This window comes from Myotis yumanensis, unplaced genomic scaffold, assembly GCF_028538775.1.
Source record: "Myotis yumanensis isolate MYYU_CA2020_CCGP unplaced genomic scaffold, mMyoYum1.0.hap1 SCAF_1, whole genome shotgun sequence".
NCBI classification, from domain to species: domain Eukaryota; kingdom Metazoa; phylum Chordata; class Mammalia; order Chiroptera; family Vespertilionidae; genus Myotis; species Myotis yumanensis.
The window spans coordinates 137761093-137783295 of record NW_027223752.1 but is presented as its reverse complement, the minus strand read 5'-3'; the positions used below and the strand labels follow the sequence as shown (position 1 = coordinate 137783295).

The 22203-nt window shown below is 41.1% G+C and overlaps 1 protein-coding gene across 1 annotated transcript in view; it reads right to left on the bottom strand.

Moving 5' to 3' along the window:
• Positions 1-2324: 2324 nt before the first annotated feature.
• The window catches only part of LOC139016949 (cyclin-Y-like protein 1), a 66248-nt gene continuing 46369 nt past the window's right edge, over positions 2325-22203 (bottom strand). The window contains exons 2-8 of the mRNA XM_070425147.1: positions 19599-19696; positions 16612-16647; positions 13993-14044; positions 11438-11557; positions 6959-7125; positions 3775-3940; positions 2325-2435 (exon numbers count right to left, since the gene is read on the bottom strand). Coding sequence (XP_070281248.1) covers positions 2325-2435; positions 3775-3940; positions 6959-7125; positions 11438-11557; positions 13993-14044; positions 16612-16647; positions 19599-19696 — 750 coding nt within the window. The remainder of the gene's footprint in view (positions 2436-3774; positions 3941-6958; positions 7126-11437; positions 11558-13992; positions 14045-16611; positions 16648-19598; positions 19697-22203) is intronic.

Sequence of the window (22203 nt, the reverse complement as noted above, 5' to 3'; positions counted from 1 at the left end):
GGGTCCTGGTGTGCAACCTTGCCTGAGGCTGGGCTTTCTGATCACGATCATGATCATATGCCACAGGCAATGCGGCTCCTGTGTCCCGGGGTGTCACCGTGCCTGCGGCCGGCCTTCTGATAATGACGTAGATCTCGGGCCGCCTTCAGTCCTGGAGTGCTGCCTTGCCTGTGGTCCTGCTTTCAGATCGCAATCAGGATCAAGATCACGGCTGCAGGCAAGGCAGCTCCTTGATCCTGGGCTGCCTTCTTCATGCGGCCCGGCTTTGAAATCATGATCACATGTTGACATGTAAGATAAATTCTCATATTTTCAGTTAACAAAACTTTTCAAATGTATACCACAATATAAAAAATTTAAAATCTCATTTTTTTCATGTGCACTTTAAAAATGAGGCAAAGTAAATTGAAAAAGTATGAAACTATATTTCTCAAAGGGGAATTCAGTGTAGTATGCCCACCTTAATTAGTTACTGAAGTAGCAAACTTAATATATTATGAAGCCTTTTAATCTATCACTGTGGATCTTACAGCACTGTCCACAGTAAGTATGCAGTATATACTAAGATACTAATAAAAAAGTTACAATAAAAGTTCTTACTATTTCCTTACTTTTTAATATAGAGACTGGCTTTAAGCACCTAATCTTTACAAAAAATTTTAATTACTTCAACTATTCCTGCCAACATTCTGATAACTTTAATGAAATATTAAATATACCTATATGCAACCCAGTAAAACCTGGAAAATATTTAAACTCAATCTTAATGACCCTTTTGACTGACATCCTAGCCTAGTGAATATTTTCTACTCACTTCCTTCAACTGTATTATCAACTCTAAACATGTTAAAATTTTTGAAAGGTTATGCTTGAAAAGACTCAAGAAGAAACATCATGGAAGTGTTCCAATTTTTAAAATTCTTCCTTGCTAATGTGCTTTTATAATTTGCCATTGTAACTGCAGATTTAGGAGAGAAAATGCTGACATCACAGACACATTTTAACTCAAAAAGTCAATAGTGCAACACAGACAGTCCTCTAGGGAAAGCAAGATGTAGATCACAAACAATGAGATTTTACTTTCTAGATACTGGTTGTCTAATTTCTTTAAAACCAATTTCTAGACATGATAGCTAATGGCATGCATTATAGGTAGAGTAAGTCACTTACTCAATGTAAGCCCTTGGAAATACCTGCTAGCAAGGCGGTCCTGGAAAGTAATACAGAACAGCCACCCTTTGTATCCAGCGTCTGTACCACCAGAAATCTACACTTCACTAGTTCATTGTGGCAGTTTTAAGGCCAGTTACACGAGAATTTTCAAAGGCTAAAGAGCACAGACTATATGATTTTTATAATGAGAATAGTTGTTATTTAATTTCTTTGAAAGAGAAACCTTCACCCTGGCTAGATGGCTCAGTGGATTGGAGTGTCTTCCCAGGCACCAAAGGGTCCAGGATTCAGTGACCAGTCAGGGCACATACCCAGGTGCCAGGTTTGATCCCCAGTCCCAGACACTGGATGGGAGGCAACTGGTAGATATTTCTCACATATCCATGTTTCTCTCCCTTTCCCTTTCCTTCTCCCTTCCTTTCCCTCTGACATCAATTAAAAAGAAAGAGAAATCTTCAAAGTCAGAAAAACTGAAATGAAAACTCATAATTAAAATTATTTTAAAGTAATTCATATATGGTAACAATGTCCAAAAGGTTCCGGAGGAAAGGAAACAGCACATAATATATATATTAAAAAAGTAGCCATTTTGCCCTAGGAAGCAATATAAAATATTTAAGGAATTTTCTACTGTAAAATAATCCATTTTCCACATTATTAAAGTAAACATTAAAGCATTTGAAACTATACTAGTATACAGAAATAGGTACTTTAAACTTATTAAGTGAGAGGACCAAAGCTGAAAAGAAAATGTCAAGTGGCAGGTTAACTAGAAATTGTTAAAAATTTAAGAGAGACATTTCCTTTTTATCCAAAATTAAACAAATGTAATAACCTCTAGTAATAAAAATAATCAAAAGGGAAATGAAAAATACTAAGGATCATAAATTAAGCATAGGCTAAGAAAGATCCTCATCAGGTTAAAACCTTTCACTTATTTTTAAGAGGAAATACTAAACTTGCCAGAATAGGGAATATTATATTTCAACAGTCCTTGTTTTGATAGGTGAGATACTCTTTATGTCAATACGCCCCCGCCACCCCTGTCTCACTTAAAAGGAAAGAACTTATCTGGGATTGGAGCAGGAGCAGTGATTCTTCTCCAGTCCTTGCAGAGGAGGCGCTCATCCTGTCACAGCCCTCATTCCTCCTTAAGATAAGATGGCATGGCCACGCTGCACATCAGTAAGGTTAGCACAGCTGCCAGATTTTTTTGTGGCCACCCTGCACAGGTTTTTGTTTTCACAATATCTGGAAATGGCCTACGGGTAAACATGAGATAGAACACAGGTACATTCAAAATAAAGGAGCTGCAGCCTTCACAGAGAAAGCATCACTGATAGCCACACAGTCCCACTTCTTTATATGGATTATACTCATTGCCTCTTCGGAGAGCTGGCGTATACACTGCATGGTCCTTGGGATCCTATTTTATGTTCATCCACGAAGTTAAGTAGTTTAGGGACTCTGGTTAGATTGACAGAGCAAAGGGGAACTTAGAATTTGTTAAAGTTTTTCAAGATGTCAAAGGTGTGACAGTCTTCCTCACAACAGGATCATCTGTTGTCTGTACACTTGGTTCCTTAAATATAATAAATATACAGTTGGGAAATGTTGTTGTTTACTCAGCTATTTACATTCTATCCAATCTTCATTAGCTAGCGTTTACTCTAAGGAAATTTTAATGAGGCAGGCATGTGCTGTATTTTACTGAAACCTCGAAAGGTCTAGTGACTGATGCACCATCAAGGTACTATTTCACTTGCACATTAAGGCAGACGCACTCTAAAGGACTATTAAGTACCACAAAAACTGTCCATTTTTGTTGTAATTTTGTTGTATACTCCCCAGAATTCATAAGCCATAAATATTACTTTGTTGCACATCCTTTACAATTGCCATTAAAAACCCATATACTTTCTACACCTAGTGCTTGAAGTACATATTCTACAATCTAAGTATCAGTCTCTCAGGTTACTTTTTTCTAACAAACTGAAGGTACTGAACTGTGATCTATACAGAAAAGACATGAATTTGCAAACTGAGTTAAGAGTGATAAGTAGAATATGGTTGTAGATATGATTAATGATACAATTGTAGAAAATTATTCATGTATGGTTATAAAATAGAATACAGTTTCAAAAAAAACCATCAAAGTTTAAAATGGATTTAAATTATTCTGAATCGTGGTCACAGAAAAGGTAATTTTTTTTTAAATTTTTTAATTTTTTTTATTTTTCGCTTAAAGTATTACAAAGGGTATTACATAAGTGTCCTTTTTTCCCCCCCGCCCTTGACAAGCCCCTGCCCTCCTTTACCCCCCAGTGTCTTATGTCCATTAGTTATGGTTATATGGGTGCATACAAGTCCTTCGGTTGATCTCTTACTCCCCTCCCAGAAAAGGTAATTTTTATAATGTAGGATTCTTATATACACCATAAAAATACTACTAATATGATGTGAGAGAGTTAATAAGTCTTATTCAATGTGTTAGTTTAAAACAGCTTTTCATTTTCCTAGTCTCTACATAATATGATTTATGCACAGGTACTGGTTTTTGAGTCTGGCAGAAAACCCCACTTTGTGATTCCACAGCCTTACCTCTAGGTTCAGTGCTCTTTCTTTTCGAAGAGGAGTCAATGCAATAGGCAACAATCCATGGTCACTTGCTAAGGACCGAAGGTCAAAATAGTATTGGGCATAGACACTGGTAGAAATATACAGACGAAACCGCAGTAGACATATGTATTGCCTTTCCAACTCATTTCTGGGGAAGAAGGAAAACACAAAACCACCACAGGGCAGTTTTAGTCAACATGGTTCTCTTCAATATTGTCATTCTAAGCTACTAGGTTGGCTCTGAGTTTAGTTTTGAATTAAATAAAGGCTACCCAGCTGAGCTAATACACTAATGTTCAACCAGGCAAACAAGGCTCAACAATTTGTGGTCCCCTTTGAGTTTGGGACAAGGGGAAGGACTTTGAGTTTGGGACAAAGGGAAGGAGGTTATGTCTCTTGTGCACAACAGCTGTTGACTAGGGGCTCAATTATCAGAGTCCCATTAGTGCAGCTGTAGGTTTATTCTTCTTGCTCACTCTCAGGGCTCCACTCTAGTGCTCAGATGAAAGGAATGATGTATGCTGTTTCTTAGCCCTGAAGAACTTGCAGACATTTTACCAGGCTGATAGCAGGAAGGGGATTAGTAAAATAAAGATGTGCCAACAAAAGGACTGGGCACATCACCACAGCAACAAATGGATCCATTCAGAACCACCACTCTTATCTTTGAGGGGAAAACTCTTGGAAAATTATCAGACACCAAAAAACAAACTGAGGAAGAGACAAATCAATGGAAGCATGTACAATGCTCATGGACAGGAAGCATTAACACCTTTAAAATGTCCATACCACCTCAAATAATCTCTTTCAACCAAATTCCTATCAAGATGCCAATGCCATCTTTTACAGAAGTAGAACAACTAATCCAGAGTTTTATACATACCCACAAAAGACCCTGGACAATTCGTCACAGCAGTTGAGAGAAAAACAAAAGAGGCTGGAGGTATCACACTACCTGATATCAAACTCCACTACAGGGTTATAGTCATCAAAACAGCATGGTACTATCATGAAAACAAACATAGATCAATGAAACAAAATTGAAAGCCCAGAAATAACCCCATACCTATATGTTTAATTACTATTTGACAAAAGAGGAGACTTCATTCAACGGTATGAAGACAGTCTATTCAATAAATGATGTTGGGAAAATTGAACAGATACATTCAAACATTGAAGCTAGACCACTTCTTACACCATATACAAGAATAGACTCAAAATGGATTGTTAACCTAAATGTAAGTGTCAAAACCATAAAACACATAGAAGAAAACATAGGCACTAAAATCTGGAATATTTCTCTTAGTGCTTTGCTGATAGATTACCCTGAGCAAGCAAAATAAAAGAAAAAATAAAGGATTGGGACTATATCAAACTAATAGTTTTAGTATAGCAAAAGAAAACAGCAACAAAATAAAAAGACAACCCACTGATGGGAAAACATATGTGACATTGATATATCTAATAGGGGGTTTAATATTCAAAATTTATAAAAAACATATATAACGCAACACCTTATAAAAAACATATACAGCTCAATACCAAAAATACGAACAATCCTAATTAAAAAATGGACAGAGGACCTGAAAAGACACTTATCCAAAGAGAGAATACAGATGGCTGATAGATAGGAAAAGATGCTTAACATCACTGATCATCAGTGATATGCAAATTAAAACCACAATGAGATATCCTCACACCTTTCAGAATGGCTATCATCAACAAACAGCAAGTGCTGACAAGGATGTAGAGAAAAGGGAACCCTCGTGCACTTTTGGTGGCACGGTATATTGGTGCAGACACTGTGGGAAATAGTATGGAAGTTCCTCAAAAATTAAAAATTGAACTGCCTATGACTCAGTGATTCTACCCCTGGTATATATCTGAAGAAAACCAGGCCACTAATTGAGAGGATATATGCACCCTATATTCACTGCAGTATTATTCATAATCCTTAAGCTGTAGAAGCAACTCAAGTGCCCATTTACTGATGAATGGATAAAAAAGTAGTGGAATATTATGACTCATCCATAAAAAAGAATGAATTCCTGCCATTTGGGAGAGAATAGTTGGACCTAGAGGGTATAATGTTAGTGAAATAAGTCAGTCAGGTAAATACAAATAACATATGATTTCACTAAAAAGCAATATAAATGAACAAACAAAACAGAAGCAGACTCAGAGGTAAAGGGAACATTTTGATGGTTGCCAGAGGAGAAGAGGTTTGGGGGCGCTGGGTGAAGAAGGTGAAGAAATTGAGAAGTACAGACTGGCAATTACAATGCAGTTATGGGGATATAAATTACACCATGGGAAAGAGAGTCAATAATACTGCAGTAACTATGCATGGTGTCAGGTCAGTACTAAAAATACTGTGGAAAACACTTCGCAAAGCACATGATTTTCTAACCATTATGCTGTACACCTGAGACTAATATGAAATAACTAGAAGCCCGGTGCACAGATTTGTGTTCACGCACAACCCGGGACCCCTCGGGGGATGTCAGAGAGCCAGTTTCGGCCTGATCCCTGCAGGCCAGGCCAAGGGACCCCACTGGTGCACGAATCTGTGCACTGGGCCTCTAGTATGCATATAAGATCTTTGGTTAATCTCTTCCCGCACTTCCCACTCCCCCATTCTCTCTGAGATTCATCAGTCTGTTCCATGTTCCCATTCCTATGGTTTCACTCCTGCGTTAAGCATCTGCCCAGGTCGCCAGTGCACATCATAACTACTGGCTGGGCAGCCGGTAGCTTAGGTTTTTCTTTATATATAGATATTGAATGTAAAGTCTTATTGAAAATAAATGAAATTTTGAAAACGGGGGAATAAAAGACCTGAACTGGTAGAAAGCGTTAAGAAAGGCATGAAGGTATTTACATTACTGTTGTTTTTGAATCTGAGCTTCTACAAACTTTGCTACCACAGAAATATACCAAATTATCACACAGATTATTACAATAATAACACATGAAGACATACTAATTAATGAGGAGTATGAAATGTCAAAGCAAATATGGATAGAAAAATGTATGTAATTTTAAGCCTAGTTCAGTCCTCTGCACAATGGAACCTTTCAAAATATTTCTTATTTTGTAAACTTTATGGGGGCAAATAAGGTATTCGAAAATGGTTTGAAACTTCATCAAAATCTTGCCAACTCACAAGTTCTTGATTGTAATGCCCCTTAGCAATGAGAAGAAGTGAAAATTCCACATAGCCTCATCGTGCAGATACTTGTAGGTCAGAATAATCGCTCCCAAAACAATGCGTTTCCAGTTAGATGGGCAAATGTCGATTTCAGCATAAGATAAAAGTCTTTCTATGTAAACCTGCAAAGTAGAACACTGGTTTTTGATTCTGGTTCAGTTTAAGTGCTGTGATAAGAACTTTCAGGAATGATAGATTTCATCAGTTTTTGACATGCCTTTTATTCATAGCTTCTAGAGAGACTGCTTGGCCAGCCAAAGCCAGAGGCCAAGAAACAGTTGCAAATCAGACACTTCTACTGCCTACTTTCCCATGTGAATTTCCAGCCTGCACACCAAAGAGTCGCTGGTTCCACTCTTGGCCCCTGTCAGGACTCATGTGGGAGGCAATCAATAGATGTCTCTCTCTCATACTGATGATTCTCTCTCTATTTCTCCTCTCCTCCCCTTTCTTTTCTACTTTCTCTGAAAATCAATGGATAAAATATTCTCTGGTGAGAATAAACAAATTTTTTTTAAAGAGAGTCCCCACAGTGGCTGCTGTGTGGTGCAGCAGGACAGGCAGTGCAAACAGGTGTGTCTGAGGCAGGTCTCTACAACTGTCAGGTATTCCTGGACTTAGTGCCTTTGTAAGAAACACACACGCACACCAAGGATAGACATTTCATATCCCCTAAGCCTCACATCTCCATTCACGATTCTGTGAAATCCATCTCTGTCTTACACAACCTGAAGCTTGGTCAGTTCTGTTGGTTTCAGTTGGTAGCAGAGCTGCCAGTCTCTATCTCCCTGGTTCTCCTCTAAACCTGCCAGATAGCTGGTGAGATCTCATGATTTCTTCACATGTATTACATGTCTATTCTACAAAAAACTGGGTGAAGTTAACAGCTAAGCAAAGATTATAGAGGCAAGCTGTGATTTGCTGTTTCGTCAAAGGGTTCTTTGAAGGAGAATATGTTTACTGTCCGAGGTTATCAGATTGACAGCTCACATTAGCCAAAGGTGTTAAAACCCAACTGTATTTTAGAAAACAAACGGTTACTGAACATTATGTGCTATTAGTGAAAGTTTGCACCAATCTTCCAAAGCTAAATGCTCCCAGATACCCTAAGAATGAACCTCCTTACAAGGTTCAACTGTCAACTTTCTGGGAATAATTAGAGACATACACAACATTGGAAATCACTCAACTTTCCTTCATCACTTCTACAGATTTAGAATGTGCCATTACTCATTCATTTATACCACTTGCCTTCCTGTGTCAGTGGAATTGAGTTTCTCTTCTCACTGAAACTCTTCCAGCAGTGAAGTCAATCCCATCAAACTTCTGAAGAACACCTCCCACAATTACCTCTTCTTGAACACTTTCCTGTGACAGAGATTCTCCCCAATATGAATGTATTTATGTGGTACCCATCCCACTCCCCACAATCCCTAGATTGCCTCCTCTCTGTTTGCTCACAGTGAATGCCCTGAAGCTGCTTCTCATCTCCCACTCTCTCCTTCACCCACTGTAGTCTGCCCCTGGCACTGTCACTCGACTGAAACTACTACTGCTAAGGTCATCGGTGCGTGTGCACATACAAGCCAGAGCTCTTCACCCCAGCTCCCCACTCCCCACACATTCCCTAATTTCATGTGGGGCACTGCCATTTGCCTAGGTGCTTGGCCAAAGACGTCCAATTGAGTTGACCTGTTCCAAACTGTTAGCAACTCTTGTTATCGCTGCCTGTCACTGATAGTGAGTCTGCTTCCTAGTCTATTTGTCACTTCTCACCCATGTCAATGTTATTGCCCCTGACTTCTCGGCCTCCACTCAGACTCCCAGCTACCATCATTCTCCCCAAAGCAGCCTGGATAGCTTTTGTAATCAAGAGCACTTCCCCACCCTGCTCAACTCTGCCAAAGTGTTTCCACCAAACAAATAAAAATGTCACTTTCTCCCATGGCCTGCAAGCTGCAAGGCCCAATCAGGTAGCACTTGCCCTTCTAGGTCCACATGACCTACATTCTCTCCCTCATTCCACACTCTGACCACATTGGCCATACCTCACTCTTACTCAAATACCAAGAATAAGTTCCCGTCTCAGAGGCTGGCACTTGTTCCCTCTGCACATAACGCCAGAGCTCCTCATCTTCCTCAGTTCAGTCAGGCCAGGGTCAGATGTCATCTCTTACAGAGGCTCTTCCTGATCACCTCTCTCAAGTAGCAAGCTCCTCTCAGCATGATATCACGTCACCCTGCTGTACCTTCGTGATATTTACTACTACCTGAGATAGTCACCTTTTAACAACACTCAGTTAAAGAAATATTTATCTCTTCCTCACTAGGACAGAAGCTCCATAAAAGCAAACACTTTAATCAACCATGGCTCTCCTCTATCCTTTGCACTTAGATCTGTAAGGACTCAGCTCTGAAGGAGAAATCATCAGGCATAGCTTAGGGTGCTATCAAAAACAGGGAGAAACAATAAAATAGAAGGAAGATAAGCGAGGTTCCAGAAAGAGAGTGAGGTCAAAGCGCTCAATGCTGACAAGAAGTTGCTCATTCCATAAATATCCACTAAATACCTGCTCTTGTTACTCTTCCTGCTTCCATGCACTTTTTATTCACACATTTTCTTGGTATTGGAATAGCTAATACTAATTCCCTGCCAGTAGCTCAGATTCATGCTCGAATTCCACATATTCAAACGTGTGGCCTGGTGCATCAAATGTGTGCATGGAGGAGGGTGTTCCCTCAGCCTAGCCTACACCCTCTCCAATCGGGAACCCCTTGGGGGATGTCCAATTGCCAGATTAGGCCCAATCCCATCGGCCTAAACTGGCAGTCGGACATCTCCCTCACAATCTGGAACTGCTGGCTCCTAACTGCTCACCTGCCTACCTGTCTGATTGCCCCTAACTGCCTCTGCCTGCCTTCCTGCCTGCCTGCCTGCTTGCCTGCCTGCCTAATTGCCCCTAACTGCCTCTGCCTGACTGCCTGATCACCCCTAACTGCCCTCCTCTGCTGGCCAATTTGGTTCTGACTAGTCTCTTTCTATGGCAATCAGCATCAAAAGCTCTGCTTCCTAGGCAGCCATTGCCTCCTCACACTTCACCCAGATTTGGTTCTGACTGGTCAGTTTCTATGCCAGTCAGCGTCTCTGGGTCTATCAACAGAGCCTGCTCAGAAGTGCGGCACTGATGAGCAGCCCCGGTGGAGGCCTGGAGAGAAATAGAGGTGCTGCTGCTGGCCCGGCTTGGAGAGAAAGAGAGAGGCAAGTGTTGATTAACAGCTGCCACACAGGGTATGGATCAGACCCTGCTTCTCTCTTCAGGCCTCTCTCTGGGCCTGGTTTGCAGTCCCCTCAGCAGTCAGTGCTGGGTCATAGTGCCTGCAGCCGCAGCAGTCAGTGCTGGGTCACCACGGCAACCAAGTGCTGACTGCAGGACTGACTTTCGGTTGGCTGAACCTCCGATTATGACGAACTCAGGGTTTTTATATAGTAGGATGATCTCTAGAGATGCCCCTCTGTCTCACAGGTGCATCATCTTAATGTGTTTGAAAAGCACTCACCCTCTTCTACCCCAGATGCTCTCCTTGCTGAGTTCCCTAGCTCTTCAAGTGGGAGCACCACTCCCGCCTTTGATCAGCTGTGCTCAGCACTCCAGAGGGCTGGCAGATACGTGGAATGGCCTGTGTCTAATCCAGTGCCCACTGAGGGGTCTCTATTCAGAAGCACAGGCTGCCTCTCCAAAATTCTGACTGAACACTGACGGAGGAGGCACTGCACTAAGTACTCTTCCCTCAGACCAAGCAGGAGACTTTCCCCTTTAGGATTGTCTGAGGGAGGAGTGATACAATCCCCATTCGTTCTCACGAGAATGGACCACTCATTCCAAATGACACACTCTTTCCACAGGAATCCTGGATGAATGACACAGAGTCCCTTACACAGCTGTAGCTGAGCAGACAACCAGCAAAGCCCTTTCAGGTCCTACTGGCACTAGAATCCTGGAAACATCACAGGCAGGCACAGGAGGACAGCAAGGACAGATGAACACCCATCATCCAAGGAACAGAGAACATTGGGCTCTAGTTCTCAGTCAGGACACACATTACAACTGCCTGGGGAATGCAGCCTGCGACTCAGCTTAGACCTACACTGAACCTGACACTGCCTGGGGCCCAGAAGGTTCTGTTATTGCCCCCATCCTGCCCCATCAGCACACCTTGTATGTATGCCTGTGTGCACTGCATGTGCCTATGTCTCCTGAGGTCTGGAGGGAGAAATTGGAAACCTCTCCCTCCTGCTGCCTTTGATAACAATCGCTTTGTGGTGAAAAAAGCAAGGACATTTTAAATCATAGTGATTATTAAGCTCAAGTGTGTGAACTTTACATCCTTTGATAGGTTTCCCTTAATAAAGTTCTGAAGGAAGAACTATCTTACCAATGTTGTTATGGCATATCCTCCTGTTGCCTTAAAGGCAATGAAGAAAGGTCGAATAAATCTGTAAATTGATTCGGGATCAGGATTATGATGAAAGAATTCCTCAGGAACCTTTTCTTCCTGAAAGAAAGTACCCATTGAAGAAAAATATTAAGTACTTTTGTAACAACCATGTTCCACTTGTGCCCATGTGCCGCTTAAAATAATTTTGATTGGGTGACATGTATTTTAGCCTTTTAAATATAAATAATGGGACCTTAAAAAACAGCGACTGAATATTGACACTCAATAAAGATAAATACAGGCACAACCTCAGAATATGTATATATTCCTTTCGACCTTCCCCTACAATATTCTGTCTAAATGTGAACTATTTTTAGGCTCCAAAGACTTGTTGGTTATCATGTCATACTTCTCTGCAATCAACTTTGAGAATGTAACCATCAGGCTCTAAGGCTGTGCTGTGCATACAGTGCCCACCAGCCACATATTGTTATAGAGCATATCTGAAGACATTTTAAAATTTTTGTCATTCTAATTAATTCAATATTTAAATAGCTGTTTAATTGTCTTCTAGAGATCCTGACATATCTATTAGGTTTATGTACACATATTCATATTGCTTGATGGTATTGAAAATTTTCTTTTAAAAATATACATTTTTGTTTTTCAGGCATGTTGTCCACTGTAGCTCACTAATTATACAAAGCTGAAACTCAGTTCTTACTGACCTATCTTATATAATAAAAGGGTAATAAGCAAATCGACTGAATGGCGGAATAATTGGTCACTGTGATGCCCACTGACCACCAAGGGGCAGAGCCTCAACACAGGAGCTGACCCCTGGTGGTCAGTGTGCTCCCACAGGCAGAGTGCTGCTCAGCCAGAAGCCAGGCTGATGGCTGGCGAGCACAGTGTCTGTGGCAGGAGCCACTCCCGCCTCCGCGGCAGTGCTAAGGATGTAAGCCATCAGTCAGACATCCCCTAAGGGCTCCTAGACTGCAAAATGCACAGACTGGGCTGAGGGATCCTCCATCCCCAGTACATGAATGTCACCCACCGGGCCTCTAGTTTCTTATATAACATGAGAGGCTCAGTGCACAAAATCTGTGCATGGGTGGGTGGCCCTCAGCCTGTGCCCTCTCACAATCTGGAACCCCTTGCGTAGGGTCCCTAGGCTTGACTGGTGATGAGGCCCTATTGGGGCTTTCCTTCTGCTGGCTACTGGCACCTGGCCATGCCCCCGTTGCTGCCACTGCTTGCCATTGGTGTGGCACTGCCAACCCCTACCCCATCACTTGGCATCTCCCTCTGCGGACAACAGGCGTGGGGTGTGATCATTGGCTGGCCTGGGATTTCCCTCTGCGGGGTGATCATTGGCTGGCCCTGCACACCCACCACCACATTGCTAGCGAGTGGGCTGGGCCTCCCTCTGTGGGTTGATTGATTGCGGGGGCCCCCAGATCAATCACCCTGCAGAGGGTGGCCCTGCCCACACACGACAGTGCTGTCTGTAGAGGTAGCCTGGGTCTTCCTCTTTAGGACAATTAATCGTGGGGCTCTGCCCACCCAGCTGGGGCTCCACAAATGGTCACCGCACAGAGGATGGCCTGGGCCTCCCTCATTGGGGCGATCACGGAGTGCCACCCTACCCCGATCGATCGCCCCGCCAGCCAGAGGCATGTGTCTCCCTCTTTGGGGCCTTTCCTCCCTCTGTAGGGCGATCATGGGGCGATGGCCGGGCCCCCTGACCAATCACATTGCACCCACATTGGCAGGCCTGGCACCAGTGTGTGTCATAGCATGGTCATCCAAAGTTCATCTGGAAGGTCGTTCTGCTGTTTGGTTGTTTGGTTGGTTTGCATAGTACACTTTTATTATTATAAACTAGAGGCCTGGTGCATGGATTTGAGCACAGGTGGGGTCCCACGGCCTGGCCTACGGGGATCAGGCCAAAGCCAGCTCTCCAACATCCCTCGAGGGCTCCGGGACTGTGAAAGGGTGCAGGTCAGGCTGAGGCACCCTTCACCCCAGTACACAAATGTTGTGCACTGGACCTCTAGTTTCTTATATAACACTAGAGGTCTGATGCACAGATTTGTGCACAGGTGGGCTCCCCTGGTCTGGCCTGCAGGGATCAGGCTGAAACCGCTCTCCGACATCCCCCAAAGCATCCGGGATTGCAAGAGAGCAGTTCTCGGGTTACACACCCCAGAATTGGCTCCCTCCTTTCTGGTTCGGGGTGCATCACCTGAGAACCACAGCTGCCCAGTCACAGCAACTCAGTAGCATCTGCATTGAGTGTCAGCCCCCTGCTGGTCAGTGCGCGCCATAGCTACCAGTTAGACAGTCGCTTATGCTTTTATATATAGAGATTTCTTTTGTAAAATAATTAGATACAACATGTGGTGGGGAAGAAAACTTAAAGGAAGGTAATGTGAACTCCAAGCTGGAGAAAGTAATTTTTTACTAGTGATTAATTTTGAAGCAAATCAGCATGGAATAAGCACAACTGTCTGAGAGAAAAGGACAACCTCAATACAACTGGCACTTACTGTGACAGGATGGAGTCTCTCATCAAAAATGTCCTTGGATCTATTTGCATCTCTAGAAAACAAGAACGTGATTGAAAAAAAAACTAATCCAGGAATTGTCGTGTTAGCAACACATCTGCTGGGAATAGAGGGGGGTGGAGGGAGCTTAACCTTCAACAAAGAAAGTCCTTCTACAAATTCTTCTCTTATATCCCCTAGGAATTTTCTGACCTATTTTATTCAGCACATCAAATTCTGTGAAATTTTTTCTAGAATGACCTGCCAGAGCTGCCTTTATAAGCATTGACCCTCCCTAATAGGCAACACTAGGCAACCAAATCGATGGCCAGTCCTCTAACCTCTCATTGGCAGACACAGGAACATTTTACAACACAGTAGTAGTGGGCAATTCTTCATGTGAGAATGAGATTCCTGTTTGTTATTTTTTTCCACTGTTTTCTCTCTTACTAGTTTCCTATATTATATTCTTCTTGATTCTTTACAAAAATCTGAGGTTAAAATTTGCCTTTGTATTTTAAAAGTGACCACTCTATTGATTTGAGGGGGAAAAAATGGATTGGCTGACTCCTATACATGGAACTGGAAAACTAGCTATGTGGCCTTACAGTATTGAACCTACAACCTAGGTATGTGTTGCCCTAACTTGGAATCAAACCTGCCAGCTTTTGGTGTACAAGACAATGCTCCAACCAACTGAGTGAGGGAAACCAGTCTTCTGGGGGTTTTTAGGTTTAATATTCCACACTACTACACTCTGCTTATTTACACAGTGGTTCTCCAAGTGTGTTTTGCAGGCTTCAGTGGTTCCACTAGACCATTTCCAGGAGACCCATGAGGCCAAAACTGTTTGTATAGAAATATTAAGGCACTGCCTGCATTTACACTGACATTTGCAATGACTGGATAAAAGCCAAAGTCAGTAAAACTGGTTTCTGAGCAAGAATCAAGGCAGGGGTCCCAATCTGTGCTAGTAGTTATTCTGTTCTTCACTGCCACTTGTTGACAAGAAATATGCTTTACTTAAGCACATCTTTGATAAAGCAGTGACAATGAATAATGTAATTAGAAGTTGAATCTTCTTTTTATACTCTACAGTGGTTCTCAACCTTCTGGCCCTTTAAATACAGTTCCTCATGTTGTGACCCAACCATAAAATTATTTTCGTTGCTACTTCATAACTGTAATGTTGTTACTGTTATGAGTTGTACTGTAAATATCTGATATGCAGGATGGTCTTAAGTGACCCTTGTGAAAGGATCATTCGACCGCCAAAGGGGTCGTGACCCACAGGTTGAGAAATGCTGCAAGGGGAAGTATGCATTAAGCATTTCTGCATACTGAAATGTGGTTGTTAAGGAAAAGCACTTGGAATTAGTTGTGAGATGAATGCCCTACTGTTCTCAGAGAATAATATTTTTATTTGATAATACAAGTGTCGTGCACCCAAGACTGAAAAGTGAGTCTGTCACTTCCAGGAAAATAACTTATACATTTCTTGCCAATTGCACAGTTCCAGCTATCAAGCTCAAAATCAAGATTGGGGAAAACTTGTATCCTTTTTGTAACCTAACAGTTTTTCAATACCTGAAGGTTTTTCTGGGAAGACTGGTGGTTATGTGATGCTACCTAACAAAAGTGAGTTTTGATACTGTAAAAAGAAATGTGAGCTGATACTTGACAAATGACCAATGCACAATGTTATTAGAAAATTACTTACAATTTAAGAGATTCATTTAGCATAGAAGATGTATGCATGGGTACTAATTTAACAGAGACCTTAGTACAAGTTCAAGGATAGGATTTAAAATTCCATTGTAACTAATTTCAGAAGACAGCTTCTGTAGACTTCTGGTATAGTATCAAAGAATATCCAAAATTATCTGAAGGCTTTGAAAATACAAACTTTTCTAGCCATAAAGATACATGAGGCTGGGTCTGCATATTGTTTATTCAAAACAAATTATTGAGATGACTGAGGTAATCACTAAGGATTGAAGACAGGGTGTAAGTGAGAATCAGCTGTCTTCTGTTGAACCAGACATAAAGAGATTTGCAAAATGTAAATAAGTGACACAATTTCCATTCGACCAATTTATTGTGGAAAATGATTCTCTTTTATAAAGAATTTTGTTAACACTATGGCTCGCTATCAGGGGTGTTTCTGCCCCCCAGGAAACATTCGGCCATGGTGGATACAGCTTTTGTTGTCAAAATGGGGCCTGGGAAGATTATGCTACTGGCATCTAGTGAGGAGAGGCCAGGGAAGCTGTAAACACTCTGTAACGCACAAGGCAATCCGCCACAACAAAGCAGTATCCTGCTCAAAATTTCAACAGTGCTATAAAAACCATGTTTCAACATACAAGGAATTCATTTTTAAATTCTCAATTTTAATTTCTAATACAGTAAATACCAATATAAACCACATAAACAAATTTTCTTCAGGATCCTCAATAACTTATGCATTAGGAGTCCTAAGACAAAAACAAATGGTTCATTTCAACAATGTAATAAGAGCACTATAGCTTACTCCAATAATATCCATAGTTAAAATCTAACACTAACTTTATATCTTGTAAGTTTATTAGCTAGAATAACAAGACTGATTTTAAAACTCACCTCTTCTTTATGTGGTAATATATTGCTAGTGCCAGGCTGTGGAGAAAAGAAAAAGTAACAATTGACTTTATGTCAGCTCTGAAGACAGGTTTTAAAAGGGTTGTGGTGGAGGAAGACCATCCCAGCTGCCCAGTGGCCATGAGATCCTCATTCAGAAAGTATCGCCCAAGCACTTTCTGCCTTGTGGTAGTTCTTTGTCAGTTACTAAAATTAGGAAAACCAAAATGCTAAGGAATATGCTGTTAGAAGACATGTTTGGGGTGATTATTATAACATATAAGTTATTACACTCTTGCCCTATCTTTTGCCTTTCTACTCAGAGAACCTTTCATCCTGTACAAGTTAGATCTACTTGTACAGATGCTTATATTTAAGCCACAGTAGTTTTTCCACCTGCCCACCTATTTTCCTTCTTCCCCTAAAGTTAAATAAAATGCTCTATACCGAAGAGAATCATTTAAGGTCACTTTTACATAATTGTTAAGAAAATGTAATGGCAAATATAAGAATGCAATGAAGTAAAATTATACACCGTGTAGTATTAAAAACATTTATTTCCAAATTAGTTTAAATAAAATTTTAATGAGTAGATGTAAGTCCTCACATACTGCGTAAGTTCCTATATCCCCATGTTATTCCCAGATGCTGTGTAACATGAAACAAAGGAGTGCTGTAGATCAAGTTATATGCTTTTTCTCTTTGCCCCAAATGTCAGAAATGAAGCTCCAAATAATTGAGGAAAAGCAAATCTGAATTTTATAACTAGGCTATAGAATATTAGCAGTTGTACAAAGGCCTGTATTAGCATCAAAGATGGGCACTTCTATAGTGCTTCAAACAGTTTCATCTTCAAAATGATTTTAAAATCATAGAATTTGAAGCATATAAGCTGAAAGGAACCAATGAACTTGTGATGATATTTAACTCAGCAACCCATTTTACAGAGAAAGTAACCAAGGCTTAAAACTGACTTGCTCAAGGTCCCACCAAGAGTGAGAAGCAGTTCTCCTTCTTCTACCCTCTACCCAGGCAGTGTGGTTCCCAAGCTTGGCTGTGCATTGGGATCATCAGAGGAGTTTTACAAACTGCCTTCTTCCACCTTGAGATGCTCTGATTTAACGGGCATTGGTTAACTTTGGAAGCTTCTCTGGGGTGATGACAAAGTGCAGCAAAGTTTGAGAACACATGAAGTAGAGTTAAAATCAAAATCATCCCAAATGCTTTTCTCCACATAAAAATGCCTTCCATCCCTTCTCAGCTTATCAGAAGTCTTGTGAGAGTGACAGAGTGTGTTAGGGAAGGAGAAATGGAATGCATGTTTTTAGAGACACATTTAGACAAAAATTGTGACAGTGATTCTAATAAGGCTCACCCATCCCATTGAGAACAATGCACTATTATCCCAGAATAAACTTTTTTTTCAAAACGATTCCTAAAAGCTAATGAGCTCTATTAATATTCTCACTAAACCTTTAATTTATCCATAGTAAATGTACTGAATGATCATTTTCAAAACTTGATAAGAGCAAATGAAAATTTACTGTACTTCCAAAAATTAGACGAATTTGGAGGGAAAAGGCGTAACACCCACTTGTCTAAGTAAGGCTAATCTTCAGAACAACTCTTGAATTATATATTGTAACACCAGAATCATCTAATTCAAAAGAAGCTATGAAATGCAGCCAGAAAGGACTGGTTTTTACTCCCGGATTTAGTGGCCAGACTGAAGAAAAAGACTCAGTGATTGTGAGTTGGGTGCCAAAGCTCAGGACTTTAGAGAGAGACGGGCTCCAGTTTTGCTGAAACTCAATTTGATCTCAACTGTTGTTATGAGAGAAGAAACTTACATTATTATGATTGTGAACTGGCTGTTATCATTAAAGTAGAAGTTACTGAGAATTTAATTAGCCAAAAAGCTGATACAATATAAACAAAATCAAGTTTATAAATAAATTATGTCTTAGGACTGAAAAATAAAATCAGGAATGAGGATTTTAATATTTTCAGGTAGAATTTCCCAAACTGTGTTCTGGAAAGTCAACCCTCTCATCCTGGAGAGACACCAATAATGATCTTTGGAAAGCGCCAATGGGATTCAGGAAGCTCTACATCCAAGTTTTGGTTTTATTTTGCTCTTAAGTAAGCTTGAGAGTTTCATATTAGGGTGTTTTTAAAGTGCATCTCCAATTGTGGACTATGAACTCACAGAATTTAATGAATAGTTTTCATCATCATGACACTGTTATGTTTGCTTAAGCGTAAACCTGACTGTGACTATGTTTCCCAAACTTCACCTCTCTCATGATTTTGCTTTGATTTTGTTATATATGGATCGATATAATGTAGTTTCTTGAAGATGTGTAAATATATATCTATACATATATATATATATATATATATATATATATATATAACTAAATTTAATTCATCTATGAAATGAAAACCTCAGTTGAACAAATTTAACCCTCAAAGAAATTATTTTGAAAAGTTGTTCCTTTAGACTGCTTTGATGCATTTTTCCTGGAAGGAGAGTGCATTTCAATATAGAAATGGTGCAGGAAAAAAGAAAGTAGGATGGGGGAAACCTGACACAATCCAATGAACTGTAATTGCAGATATACTCTGGTGCCAGTAGGGGACAAGCTGTCCCTTCTTCCAAGAGCAGCTTCCAGGGTAGTACACATGGTTTTAGGCCTGTATCTCATGAAGAAATACTTTATTCCAGAAACATTCAGTAAAACACACCTCTCCTTTCATTGTGTTCAACAATGTCTCAGGAACAGTAATGCCTCAAGTAAAGATAAACACTTTGGGGGGGATTTTTTAATGTTAAGTGGGTTTCCCTTCTTCCATCCACTCTAAGATTAAAATGGAAGTGGAAATCAATATATAATTGACACCAGTTTTTTAACCTGAGCACTGAAAAGGACAATAAAATGAAAGTACATATGGGCAGGATAAGGGTTCTGTCCCCTATTTGTACTCACCACTGCAAGGTGATTTTCAAATCAGTCTGAGAAATAGTGCTGTCTACAAATACTGTAGCACACGAGCTGTACTTTTCCCTAAGGTGACCAGGAGACACCTGAATGGGAAGGGGAGCAGAAGAAAATGTCACAATAAGTTAAACCTATAAAAGTGTGTTTTTCCTTGGTTAAAATGTCAGACAATTAAGCATTACAATTGTTCTCATACCCTATGAACTGCTTCAGTGCCATACCATGTGCAGCTCTACAGTAAACACACTGCATGCTCTCACTTCCAACGATGAGAATTGACAAGCGGGTCATAAAATGCTGCCCTTGACATACTACCTATAATCCAACTTCGCAAACACATATGATAAATTCCCTTTATAACAATGTAAAACATTTAAAATAAGATTTTAGTGTTTTTTCCTTGAGAAATGAATCCTGCCAAGATTTCTATTTCTACTAATTATTTTCTACATTAAGACATACTGCCTTCTATAATATTGGAGCAAGAGGTTTTACTGAAGTACATAAAAGCCAATAAAAAATGTTAGTTCAGGAGACAGTGTGACAAAATACATGTATCTGAGGCAGAGGTGTGTGTGTGCTGGGGCTGGCCTGCGGCTCACAAGTTAGGGACCAGAGTTCTCTCTGGGCCTCAGTTTCCTTACCTTGAGAATTAAAAAGTATTGTTTTAAGATTCTTTCACATCCAAAAATAGATCAAACAACTCTGAGATTTTAACTCTCTCCTCATGTTAAAATAAGACTATTATTACATTACTCAAAAGAGAACCTCAGATAATACGGTACTTAACATGATATTACGAATTCTACTAGAGGCCTGGTGCACAAATTTATGCACAGGTAGGGGTTGCTTGGCCTGGCCGCTGATCAGGACTGATTGGGGCCACCTTGCCCAGTCCTGATCCTGGCTGATCAGGGCCGACCAGGCAGGGTGAGGGACTATGGGAGTTTGGCCAGCCGTGGGAGGTTGGCTTTGGGAGCACACTTAACACCAGGGGCAGTTTCTGCATTGAGTGTCGGCTCCCTGGTGGACAGTGGGCATCATAGCGACTGGATGATTGGTTGTAACGGTCTCTTAGGCATATATATATATATATATATATATATATATATATATATATATTAGATCCAATGCACAAATTCATGTATGAGTAGGGTTCCTCATTCAGGGCCAATTGGGGCTGTGGGTGGTTGGCAGGGGGGACAGGCCATGAAAAGTTGGCCAGCCACCCTGATCGGGGCCATTGGGGGCAGCTGACCAGGGGGAGAGGTCATTGGAGGTTCCAATCAGGACCATTGGGGCCAGCTGGAGGGAGGAAACATGGGAGGGTGGTCGGCCGGCCTTGGGGAACGGCCATGGAAAGTTGGTTGGTCAGCGGGAGGTGCTGCAAAGGGTTGGCTAGTCACCCAGGGAGAGGGCTTGTGGGAGCTTGCCAGGCCCAGGGGAGAGACTGCGGGAGATTAGCTATGCCATCGGGGCCATCAGGCTGGCTGGCCGGTGCGGGGAGGGTTTGTGGGACGTTGGCTGTGGAAGCACACTGACCACCATGGGGCAGCTCCTGCATTAAGTGTCTGTCCCCTGGTGGTCAGTATGCATCATAGCTACCGGTTGTTTGGTTGCTTAGGCTTTTATATATATAGATTCCCTAAGCTACATGATACTTATCAGGACCCTGCCTCACTCAGATGCTCTCTCTGACTACAAGGCCTTTTTCTTCCACTTTTTCTCAGCAAGGTTAACCCCACTTCCCATCTACCTCCAGGACACTTCTGCCAACAGCCACACGACACAGCTGCTCCTTTCTCTACTCTCACACATCTGAGTTACTACTTGTTACACGGTATCAACTGCTTCCAGGGCATCCCCCTCATAAAAAAGTGACCTTCTCTAGGGAAGACAGGACTTTCACTCCTCTTATACCCCCAACCTGCTGAGCACAGAATCTGGGGCAAGTTAGGAGTGGGACAAGTGCTTGACCAATTACCTAAAATCAATTGCAACTGGAAGGCGAATCCTACTACAGATGTAAATCAGAATTTACCTGCAGTTGTGTCAGAGATATGACAACGATTTTTTGAGATATGCTAGAGAATAAATTATCTTTAAAACACTAGAAATATTCATGTCTTTTACAAGTACCCATTGATTTGTTAAGACCCTAACAATACAGCAATAATCAAATACGGAAAGAGCCCAAACGATGTTACAAAAATCCTCTTAGAGTAAAACCAAAACCCAATTCTAGTCACTGTAAGTAGTTGAAAGTAATAGTAGTATTCTTTAATATGACAGAATACCAACAATTTTAATAAGCTTCATTTTGTTAGTGGCAAAATGGCACCAGAGGTTTGACTTTTGTCGTTGAGTTTTGCTGAGGAAGAATTTAGAGCCAAGAACTTAAATTATAAGAGAAAGTATATTTAGAAAGTCACAGAGGTAGAAGTAAGCTAGTGTTGCTGCGTGGGCTCCACACACAAGTTACAGAGGCAGAAGAAGGGCCCCTGGAACTTAGAAGAAAGAAAGGAAGAATATACACGCCCGGGGGAACAAGAGGGGGAAGGCATGGGCATGCTCCAGGTTGAGAGCACCTGAG